This window comes from Nerophis ophidion, linkage group LG15 (genome assembly GCF_033978795.1).
Source record: "Nerophis ophidion isolate RoL-2023_Sa linkage group LG15, RoL_Noph_v1.0, whole genome shotgun sequence".
Taxonomy (NCBI): Eukaryota; Metazoa; Chordata; class Actinopteri; order Syngnathiformes; family Syngnathidae; genus Nerophis; species Nerophis ophidion.
The window spans coordinates 38,683,394-38,696,093 of record NC_084625.1 but is presented as its reverse complement, the minus strand read 5'-3'; the positions used below and the strand labels follow the sequence as shown (position 1 = coordinate 38,696,093).

The 12,700-nt window shown below is 40.6% G+C and overlaps 1 protein-coding gene across 1 annotated transcript in view; it reads right to left on the bottom strand.

The window, feature by feature from the left end:
• Positions 1 to 12,700, bottom strand: part of sspo (SCO-spondin) — a 391,512-nt gene that overhangs the window by 321,043 nt on the left and 57,769 nt on the right. The window contains 6 exon segments of the mRNA XM_061922415.1: positions 22 to 224; positions 298 to 432; positions 5,048 to 5,304; positions 5,385 to 5,479; positions 7,920 to 8,124; positions 12,230 to 12,494. Of these exon segments, the coding sequence (XP_061778399.1) occupies positions 22 to 224; positions 298 to 432; positions 5,048 to 5,304; positions 5,385 to 5,479; positions 7,920 to 8,124; positions 12,230 to 12,494 (1,160 nt within the window).

Below are 12,700 nucleotides of genomic sequence, written 5' to 3'. Positions count from 1 at the left end.
ATATGCTTGACTCTAACTCACTGTGCAGGGGTCTCGCAGCTCTTGGTCTGCTACATCAGGGCAGGAGGGGCTGACCTTCCAAGAATTCCCGAAAAGCTCAGCCGTGGATTCCACAATCCCCTGTCGTGTGGTGAAGTCGTTCTCTGTGTCTCCATCAAAGTTACCGCACAGGCCTCCGACTTTCCCCCGCAAGTGTGCTGCCAGACGTATATAAAGGCGCATACCTGCAAGCAACATTCTTTTACACACTGTCTGTGTTTAGATATTTATATCTATATGAGGATTGGTGAGTCCTACCTCCATCCCACAGCAGAGTGACGCCAAGTCTGGAAGAGAGTGATACGAACATGCCCATCATTTCCAAAGTCAGACCACTCCCACTGTAGGTCTTTGGTAGAATAACTGGCATTCCGTTAACTGTCACTGCTTTACCTAAATGACACAGAAAAGAAGGTGACTTGAAGTAATACAGATGAAACTATTACCACACAGGTAATAAAAAGGAGGATCCACAGCACCCCTCAAATTTAAGGAGAAGAGTCACAAGCGTCACACACTGAAGAGGAGGAGGCACAGTCTTCACAGGACGACCCACAGACATGTCACACTGACAACACAGACTTGAAATGTCAAATCTTCTATTCATGGAGGTCATCTTTGCTGTGTTCACTTGTTGACGCATCCACGAGGGAATCAAACCCGGCACCACGATGCCAAACAGACGTAACCATGCCAGCAAATTGAGAGTGACGGAGATAGATATCTACATATATTCTTATTTTATAACAGCTACTGTTCTTCCATTTATTCTCTTTGTGTTTGTCTGCAGGTACACTGCAAGTTAACCTTGGCTGTAAGAATATGAGGAGGATATGTACTCCCCTTCTTATCTTTTCCTGTGTCCAACTGAGGAGAAACAATAGGCTTGTGTATTCGGTCTGAAGGGTGGGGGCGAGCAAGGTAGTGGAAAAGACAGCGTTTCCTTAATATGTTTAGATCAATTTGGGCAATGCTATCGAAAGGTTGTATCTAGATTGGTCCCCCCAAAGCTTTGGAATAAAGTATCATATATCCTACTCATTGTCTGGGATTCATTGAGAATCAGCTTATGTGTCATCGAAAAGAACTTGGGAGAAGACCGGCAGTTTAAATTCCCAGCAGAGGAACGCCTGGTCGAACGCAACAAGAGTTCCTGGTTAGGTCCCAGCTTCCCCCATCCAAGTCATGTCAGTTGTGTCCTTGAGCAAGACACTTCACCTTTGCACCTGATGGGTCAGGTTAGCACTTTGCATGAAAACCTCCGGCATCAATGTGTGAATGTGTGTATGAATGGGTGAATGTAAAAGAAGTGTCAAAGCGCTTTGAGTACCTTGAAGGTAGAAAAGCGCTAAGCTTTTGGAGATTAACTATAGCTTTAAGAAAATCCATTTACCATGCATTTACTACACAGGTCCCTTCAGAATTTTGCTGTCTTATTTTGTGATTGTTGCGGCCTACAATGCATGAATTTGCGGCAACACACACAGACTTAAAAGTAAACACTACGAGCTATGTGTCAAAGTCAAAGCCCGCGGGCCAGATCTGGCTGAATGATCTAGGCCCCCGGGATGATATTTGATTAGTATTAGAACCAGCCCGCAGGCCACAGCCGCCTGCTGCTGTTTTGCATGCACCAATATTCCATCAGTGTTGGCGCTAGGAATTTTCAAAATGGGGTCCCAGCGATGCCGTCAAGTCATAAAAATGGGGCCCACAATAAATGTTTGAGGTCCAACTTTTTTGCAACCGTTATGAAAACAAATGATGAATGTATGCATTATCTCACATACTATATTGGGTTTTGGAAAAAGCTTGTCATAAACGTTAATTTATCAAAAAAATGATACAAAAGATAACACATTTTTATGCATATGTAAATGTATTAAATTATATTCACTTTCTTCTTTCCTTCATGGATGTAAACTTTACCAATGCCAGAATGTATTCATTTATTTTTTTAGTAATATTTTCAGAATGTGTTTGTTCTATTTTTGGCCAAATCAATCTGAAATTGTCTTTATTTTCTAGTTTTAATGCAATGATTTTAATAGGCTGGCACAGATTTTCCTACATGCAGCCCCTGAGCTAAAATTAGTTTGACACCCCTGCACTAGTAAAAGCACACACTCAGAGCTCCTTGTGAAATTATTGTACTGTTTTATTTATTTAGGATCAATAATAGTAATAATAATAATGAAAGAGAGAAACTCCTCCAAAGGCTTCCTTATTGTCCACAAGTTGCAAGTCCTACCATGAATTGATTAACGTGGACCCCGTCGAAAAACTTATTCAGGTGTTACCATTTAGTGGTCAATTGTATGTAATATGTACTGTACTGTGCAATCTACTAATAAAAGTTTCAATCAATCAGACATTCATTATGTATGTTTTACGCTTGAAATGTGTTTGTCCATATTAAACAATCTACAGCACAAAAGTGTGTCGGTTTATGAGAAATAATAGGATACCATCATCACACTTCAACATCTCTTACATGTAAATGCTGCCTCTTTGCTAGTTCAGCAATGCAAATAAAATAATGTACTTAAAGGCCTACTGAAATTAGATTTTCTTATTTAAACGGGGATAGCAGGTCCATTCTATGTGTCATACTTGATCATTTCGCGATATTGCCATATTTTTGCTGAAAGGATTCAGTAGAGAACATCGACGATAAAGTTTGCAACTCTCGGTGCTAACAGAAAAGCCCTGCCTCTACTGGAAGTCGCAGACGATGACGTCACATGTTGATGACTTCTCACATATTCACATTGTTTTTAATGGGAGCCTCCAACAAAAACAGCTATTCTGACCGAGAAAACGACAATTTCCCCATTAATTTGAGCGAGGATGAAAGATTTGTGTTTGAGGATATTGATAGCGACGGACTAGAAAAAAAAAAAAACGAGTTAAAAAAATCAAAAAACGGGATTGCATTGGGACGGATTCAGATGTTTTTAGACACATTTACTAGGATAATTCCGGGAAATCCCATATCTTTCTATTGTGTTGCCAGTGTTTTGTTGAGTTTAGCAGTACCTGATAGTCAGAGGGGTTTGTCCACGGGTGTCTTGACGCCAATGTCTCAGCGAAGTCGACGGCAGCTTTATGGACGGGGCAAGCTCGGCTGATCTCCGGTAAGAAGCGACTTTTTACCACAATTTTCTCACCGAAACCTGCTGGTTGACATCCGGTCGGGATCCATGTTCGCTTGACTGCGCTCTGATCCATAGTAAAGTTTCACCTCCGGGAATTTTAAACAAGGAATCACCGTGTGTTTGTGTGGCTAAAGGCTAAAGCTTCCCAACTCCATCTTTCTACTTTGACTTTTCCAATATTAATTGAACAAATTGCAAAAGATTCAGCAACACAGATCTCCAAAATACTGTGTAATTATGCGGTTGAAGCAGACGACTTTTAGCTGTGTGTGCGCGCAGCGCTCATATTTCCTAACAGCCCGTGACGTCACGCGTACACGTCATCATTACACAACGTTTTCAAGAAAAAACTCCCGGGAAATTTAAAATTGCAATTTAGTAAACTAAAAATGCCGTATTGGCATGTGTTGCAATGTTAATATTTCATCATTGATATATAAACTATCAGACTGCGTGGTGGGTAGTAGTGGGTTTCAGTAGGCCTTTAATTGTCTTAGCATGGTTGAATAAATATAGAAATATGTGTAAACTAGGAAGTAAATGTTTATATTCTACATAACCCAGATGGCTTAACGCCAAAAAACAGGAACAGGAAGTAGGTCTGAGCTACCCAGGAGGCAGACATTTGTGCCGTTTAAACAATTAATAGTTTATATCGTTACACAGGAAGTAGGTCTGAGCTACCCAGGAGGCAGACATTTGTGCCGTTTAAACAATTAATAGTTTATATCGTTACACGTTCTTTCTGCACCGTATACATAAAAAAACAAAAACGAGTTTTGATCATACATACATCCATCCATCAATTTTCTAACGCTTATTCCCTTTGGGAATGCCGGGGCGCTGGTGCCTATCAGCTACAATCGGGCGGAAGGCGGTGTACACCATGGACAAGTCGGCACCTCATCGCAGGACCAACACAGATAGACAGACAACATTCACACTCACATTCACACCCATCCTATCTATTTTCTACCGCTTATTCCCTTTGGGGTTGCGGGGGGCGCTGGTGCCTATCTCAGCTACAATCGGGCGGAAGGCGGCGTACACCATGGACAAATCGCAATCTAATCGCAGGGCCAACACAGATAGACAGACAACATTCACACTCACATTCACACCCATCCATCCATCCATCCCATCTATTGTTGACCGCTTATTCCCTATGGGGTCGCGGGGGGCGCTGGTGCTTATCTCAGCCACAATCAGGCGGAAGGCGCAGTACACCATGGACAAATCGCCACCTCATCGCAGGGCCAACACAGATAGACAGACAACATTCACACTCACATTCACACCCATCCATCCATCCCATCTATTTTATACCGCTTATTCCCTTTGGGGTCGCGGGGGGCGCTGGTGCCTATCTCAGCTACAATCGGGCGGAAGGCGGTGTACACCATGGACAAGTCGCCACCTCATCACAGGGCCAACACAGATAGACAGACAACATTCACACTCACATTCACACACTAGGGCCAATTTAGTGTTGCCAATCAACCTATCCCCAGGTGCATGTTTTTGGAAGTGGAGGAAGCCGGAGTACCCAGAGGGAACCCACGCATTGACGGGGAGAACATACAAACTCCACACAGGGATTGAACCCTGACTACTCAGGACCTTCGTATTGTGAGGCAGACGCACTAACCCCTCTTCCACCGTGAAGCCCAGAGTTTTGATCTGACAAATTTAAATAGTGAAAATAACGCTGATAGGCAAAAATGTGCAGGGAAGTTGCAGACTTTGGACACACGGTAGTTGCAAGGTGCATAATTTGCAGGGATTGGTTGAATTACTGCAAAACAGTGACATCAGAGGGACTGATAAAAGTATATTGGAGTGTCTCCTACCTCTCAGCAGGTGTATGATGGTGTTCCCCAGGCTGAGGGTAACAGACTTTGTACACGTGACCCCGGTGCTCCCACAGGGCACATTCTCTGCTGTGACGCTGAACAAACCACCGGTTTCCCGCGCCAGCACGTACTGGCAGTCGCCCAAGAAAGAGAAGTAGCGGCCATCAAAGGTCACATAATGAGGGTCTCCTGTCGCCACGCACATGCCAGCGCAGGCTGACTGGCCGCAGTGCCAATGGCGCTCCTTACACACACTGCCAGAGTCAATCAAATACAGGAAGAGTGGCAATAAGAATGTGTGTAGGCGAGGATGGAAAGGTGCGTGCGAGAGTACCAGGTGTTGCAATCTTTAATGATGGTATCGTTGGTGTAGTAGAGGCGGCCATTATGGCGACATGGACACTCTGCTGGGAGGACACACTGACCACCCTGGATGAAAAACACAATGCACAAAATGTCATTTTGATTTGGAAAGCAATATGTAAGAATGAATTAATGCACAGGGTTGAACCAACATCATTTTATGTATTTAAAATATGAAACATCACTTGGGGTGGGTCGCCTGCTGTAATATTTCCATGTCTGTCCAGAGTGATTGACCACTTTGCATAAATGAAAACGAGACGTTACAGTTTACTTCTCAGAAAATGATTCCCTGAACAGTTGTTCATTTATTCTACTACTGTGGTTTTATTGTTTTGTGTATATTGTATAGTTTTGTGTATCTGGAATAGGATTAGCCACATTGCCATTAATGGAAATTAAATAATATAAAACATGGGTGTCAAACTCTGGCCCGCGGGCCAAATTTGGCCCGCCATGTAATTTAATTTGGCCCTTGAGGCAATTTCAAATTAAAGAAGGGTTCGGTCAATGAAACTGGTGGGGTTCGGAATCTCCAACAAGGTTAAGAACCACTGATCTAAAACAATGTTCTATAACAGCAAAAACATAGGAAAATAATTCCTTTCTACTTCACTCGCTTTTTTGAGAAAAAGTCACTATTGCAAAATAACAAAAAAGCAACAATATAACAAAAATAATGAAGTAATAATAATACAACACACATACAAATCTTGAAACCGATCATCAAACACAATGCTGGTATCGATCCAATACCAATACTCAGCGTGTTATCAACACTATAAATATTCAGATCGATACGCCTACTCAGGGGCGTCACTAGACCTAATACTGTACTGGGGCACACCTGGGGCACAAATAATTCATGTGAGCATGCAAAGCGCGTAAGCAAAAACATTTTTAGCACTTATTTATCATAAAAAATACATAAATAGTGCTTTAAACTATGAAATCATATCAGATTATGTTGTATGGATCTTTGATAACCACCTGAAATTAACTAATGCATTTGACCGACTTGTGCACTTTTTTACTCCAGACTTCTAAACTGCTACTGGTAAAAGCAAAAAGGAAGAGAAATTAATCTTTTTTAAATATATATTGCACTAATCATCTGCAAATTTAACATCTACAAAATTAAAACAAAAAATAAAGCACCCCTACATCTCTGGGTTCTTTTATATCAGGGGTGTCAACCTCAAACACAGAGTGGGCCAAAATTTCAAACTGAACAAAGCCGCGGGCCAAGGTTGAAAAAAATTTACCTTTTAGTAGGGACCCAAACAAGTTTTGCAATGACTATTGAACAAGCAAGGCTTATATAATTTTATAGTGACATGCAAAATCCAGTTACAAATAATAAAAAATATCAATGGCATATCAAATAAAATTTTAATAAAAATTGAATGCCTCTATTCTATTTTCAGCCTTCTGAGGTAAATATCAAAACAAACTTTTTCCGCAGGCTAATAATGCATTTGAAAATAAAATAATGAATGAATCAAACATTCAAGCCTTGAAGTAGCAAGAGAAAGTGCATGAAAAAAACCTTAATTATTGCTCAGTTTGCTACACTGATTTGCTTTAACACTGAATATGGAAGAAGCAACGCTTATATAACTTAATAATGCAAAATCAACTTTAAAAAAACAAAAAAAAAACATCAATGGAATAAAATAAAAAAATTTCAATGAAAAATCGAATGCCTCTTTTCTATTTGCAGCCTTCTGAGGTAAATATCAACATTAACTTTTTCCACAGGCGAATACATTTGAAAATAAACTAATGAATAAATCAACCATTCAGGCCTTTTTACTGCTCGGTTTGCAACACACGGTTGTTGGTAGCAAGCGGTGTATATTGTAGCGTCCCGGAAGTGTTAGTGCTGCAATGAGTTCTGGGTATTTGTACTGTTGTGTTTATGTTGTGTTACGGTGCGGATGTTCTCCCGAAAATGTGTTTGTTATTCTTGCTTGGTGTGGGTTCACAGTGTGGCCCATATTTGTAACAGTGTTAAAGTTGTTTAAATGGCCTCCCTCAGTGTGACCTGTATGGCTTTTGAATAAGTATGCCTTGCATTCACTTGTGTGTGTGTATGTGTGTGTGTGTAAAAGCCGCATATATTATGTGAATGGCCCCGCACGCTGTTTGTAAGGAGGAAAACCGGACATGACGACAGGTTGTAGAAGACGCTAAAGGCAGTGCCTTTAAGGCACGTCCCCATTATTGATGTCCGGGTAGAAATCGGGAGAAATTTGGGAGAATTGTTGCCCCGTAACATTTTCGGGAGGGGCACCGAAATTTGGGAGTCTCTCGGGAAAATTGGGAGGGTTGGCAAATATGAGTATTAGCGGTGATTGCGGTGTACCGGTGGGCCAGCTCTAATGTTAATTGGAAATTGCCTCAAGGGCCAAATGAAATTACATGGTGGGCCAAATTTGGCCCACGGGCCAGAGTTTGACACCCATGCTTTAGAAGATCAGGCCCTAAGAGTACGTCCACCTACCAGGAGCACACTTCCTTGAGGGCACACACAGCCAGACAGCGGCTCTCTGCAGCTCAGGAGGCCCGAGACTTGCTGCTGACTGGGAGGGTCCAGACTGGAACAAGTGAGAAGGCAGGAACGTGGAGAGTAGATCAGAGATCCAGGACACGTGTTGACTTCTTCACAGTGGCCCGTTGTGCAGTTCATCATCCCCTTTTCACACACACTGTCAATGAAAACATGAGGAACCATTAATACTGTTAATCACTACACTTTTCTTCCAAATATTACTTTTTTTTTTTTTTATTGCTTTCTGAGTGATGATCGCAGCTGCTGCGTGGTGAAGAGAAGCAATGAAATCAACCTATCCTGTAGAAAACGTGCAGGATCATAGGGAGATTTCATCAGAGCTCTCACACCACCTGAGACAATTCGTTGAGACAATTGTAGAATCATCCACAATGGTCCTCAGGTTAAAGTAACATACAGTACTGTACTCACTGCAAAAACTGAAATCTAAGTAAGATGAAATATCTCAAATAAGGGTGATATTTACTTATTTTCTGTCTGGTAAGATAATTCTTCTTACGAAGCATATTTTATGTTAGAGTCTTTTACTTGTTTTAAGGGTTTTGCTCCTAAATGATCTCAGTAAGATACTACAGCTTGTTTCCGACATTTTATGACCTATTTTGAGTAAAATATGCTTGAAACTATTTTTGTCCAAGTGTCCGAAACACACCCAGCAATGGTGCACAGGAAGGCGGGGAAGAAGAGGGGGAAAAGGCGGCCAAAATGTTCAAAAGTCCCAATTGTGTCCAAAATACCTCCTCGGGGTTCCAGTCCCACGAGTCCCACCGCCGGCCACACAAGTCCTGGGATACAAAAAATTTCCAAAACGCACCCAGCAAAGTCCCACGGGAAGTAGGGGGGAAAAATGAGAAAAGTCGGCAAAAGTACTATTGATTACTTCAATAGCAAGCACACACATGGTACATCCTGATGTTGTGCATTGTCTCACATGCCTCTTTACAGCCATGTGGGGCTGCTGAATCCCTGCAGGTCTCTTTTTTTCAACAGTGTTTTTTCCAGTAATTTATTTCAAAGGTAAAACTACAATACCAGATATGCTATTTACATGTTCTGTGGTTTTTCAGTAGTAGATGGATGGGAGTGACATACATTTTTCCTCAAAGTTATCTCGTTTCAATATTTTATCATTTTTCATTTTGTGTGTGTTACATATTGTTCATGCTTAATGTATTCCTTATTTTAAAACAACTCAATGTGAAACTTTTTTGTATAAGTATTTTGAATTTATACATCAGGCTGCCCATTGCACTTTTAAGGCTGAAAGCAAAAACGTAACCTTTTACTAGCTTGTTTATAGTATGTGTAATTATAATATTTGAGACATTTTTAAAGGGTTATAATTGTTTAATGATTACTTTCAACAGTGAAAGTAGATACCGTATTTGCTTGAATAGCCGCCGGACAAGTAATAAGCGCCTGCCTTGAATTGCTACCGGGTCAAACTCGCTCCCCAAATTTATTAGCGCATACTTACTTTTACCGCCAAGTCAAATTCGTGACGTCACAAGCGATGCTTCCCCTGCCCTCATTTCCAAAATGGCGGAGGAGGTTCTTTTAGCTTGTACTATGTGTAAACCAGAGGTCTTGTTCCATAGCCATACAGATCAAACTGATGGTTGTGATAGAAAACAACTTTAAAACTTTTACTAATATGCGCCACACTCTGTGAACCCACACCAAACACATTTCTGGAGAACATTGGCTCTGTAACACATTATAAACACAACATAAGAATTACCCAGAATTCCAATGCATCCATGACTCTTGGCTACTGTACATTATACACCCCGCTAGCACCCCCCCCCCCCCCCTTTTCCGTGCGTCGCTTGAGGTGGGCGGGGTTGGGGGCGCGTGTATAATATAGCCATTGGTAAGCGTAGGGGTCAGAAGAGGTTTTAAAAATATTAGCGCCTGTTTACTTTTACCGCATACCTTGAATAAGCGCAGGGGTGAGAAGTGGTTTTAAAGTAATTAGCGCTCTGGCGGCTATTTCAGGAAATACGGTAAATAAACATGATTAAGGAAATAAGCTATTTTACCAGGCACTCAGCCATTTTGGGAAATATCCTGGTAGAGTGACTTCCACTAAATGTTTACTACCTTGTTTTATATGAATGAATGGAATTATAATGTTTGACATAATTTAAAAGTATTAGAATTGTTGAATGGATATCAAATTACCTGAAACGGTTAACAAATAAACCTTTGGAAATGAGCTAACTTACCTGAAACTCTGCCATGTTGGGGTATATCCTGGGATAGTCACTTGACTATCACATGACAAGAACCGTAGTTAGATTATTTTAATTATAATATCTGGCAATGTATTAAAGCATCAATATTGTTAAGTAAGTTTAAATTGACTTTCAATTAAAAAACAAAATACATCTGGAAATAAATTAGTTTAGCTGAAAGGCAGCCATTTTAGAAAAGTCCTATTCTGGGATAGTCACATGACAGTCACACAGGAACCACTACTAAATGCTTACTTTCTTGTTTTATATACATTTATTGAAGAAATATAGTTATAACATTTTAATTAAAATATTTTAAAAAGCTTTAGAATCATATTTAATGGCAATTAAATCAGCTTTGGGAAATGAGCTGGCTTTCCTCACACATTAGTATAAGAATCAAACATTTTAGGACATTTAAAGTGTAGGATTGGCTTGAATTCGTCTGTTTAGAACATTTTCTTTCGGCATTCATATTTCAATTTTATAGCATTTTTATTCAGCTATTGTTGTGTATGAAATATTTCCAAAAATGTAATCACTGCTAATTACTTTATTATGAGTTAACATTGACAGCAAACAGAAGTAGGACACAAATCTTTAAAGGCCTACTGAAACCCACTACTACCGACCACGCAGTCTGATAGTTTATAATTCAATAATGAAATATTAACATTGCAAAACATGCCAATACGGCCTTTTTAGTTTACTAAATTGCAATTTTAAATTTTCCGGGAGTTTCTTGTTGAAAACGTCGCAGAATGATGACTTGTACACGTGACGTCACGGACTGTTAGGAAATATTAGCGCTGCGCACACACACAGCTAAAAGTCGTCTGCTTTAACCGCATAATTACACAGTATTTTGGACATCTGTGTTGCTGAATCTTTTGCAATTTGTTCAATTAATAATGGAGAAGTCAAAGTAGAAAGATAGAGTTGGGAAGCTTTAGCCATAGGCCACACAAACACATGGTGATTCCTTGTTTAAAATTCCGGAGGTGAAGCTTTACTATGGATCAGAGCGGTCAAGCGATCATGGTTCCCGACCAAATGTCAACCAGCAGTTTTCGGTGAGAAAATTGTGGTAAAAAGTCGCCACTTACCGAAGATCAGCTAAGCTTAAGCCGTACATACAGCTGCCGTCGATTTCCATCAGACACTGGCCACAAGACACCCGTGTATACACCCTTCCGACTATCAGGTACTATTAAACTCACTAAAACACTAGCAACACAATAGAAAGATAAGGGATTTCCCAGAATTATCCTAGTAAATGTGTCTAAAAACATCTGAATCCGTCCCAATTCAATCGCATTTTTTTTTGTTTTTTTTTCTAGTCCGTCGCTATCAATATCCTCAAACACGAATCTCGCTCAAATTAATGGGGAAATTTTCGTTTTCTCGGTCCGAATAGCTCTTTTTGTAGGAGGCTCCCATTATAAACAATGTGAAGATGTGAGGATCCCTCAACGGGTGACGTCATCGTCTGCGACTTCCGGTAAAAGGCAGGGCTTTTCTGTTAGTGACCAAAAGTTGCGAACTTTATCGTGGATGTTCTCTACTAAATCCTTTCAGCAAAAATATGGCAATAATGCAAAATGATCAAGTATGACACATAGAATGGACCTGCTATCCCCGTTTAAATAAGAAAATCTCATTTCAGTAGGCCTTTAATATTTGACAGACACTGCCAGGGATGATGATTATATTTACTGTAGCATTACTGAGTAAGCTGTTATGAAATAGAAATATGGCTTTAATTATTCTTCTGAATTGAATAGCCATAGTGTTTTTGTTTTGAAATAGGGTATATATTCTACATTTATACTTATTTCTGCTCCTTTTCATTCATAATGTATTTAAATGTTGTATCAACTATTTTTGATTGGTTCATTCGGAATTGGAAAAAAAAATGTAAATAGTGTGAATATGCTTATTACAGCGACCCCCCCAATGACCACAAAAGGGACAAGCAGTAGGAAATGGATGGATGGAACATACCAGGTTTTACAGTTGTTCACCATAACATCTCCAGGTAGATAAGTCTGGTCTCCTTGCACACAGGGGCACATGCTTGTGGGCACACACTGGCCTTGGTCGTCCTGCACAAGTCCTGCAGAGCATTGGCAACCAGGGATGCACAGACCACCTGCAGCATCGTCATCATCATCATCATCACAGCCCCAGCCCTGTTGCAGGTCGGAACAGGTGCGACCGCATGCTCGACCACACTCCTGATGCACCTGACCGCCAGAACACTGGACGACTAAAAGGACGAAGAAAGTGGATTGTTATTCATGCAGGGTCAGAAATTAAGAAATTATAATATGTTGAAGATTGAACATTAAACTCACACTTGTGATTTTTAATTCATCCATCCATCCATTTGCTACTGCTTATTCCCTTTGGGGACGCGGGGGGCACTGGTGCCTATCCCAGCTACAATCAGGCGGAAGGCGGCGTACACCCTGG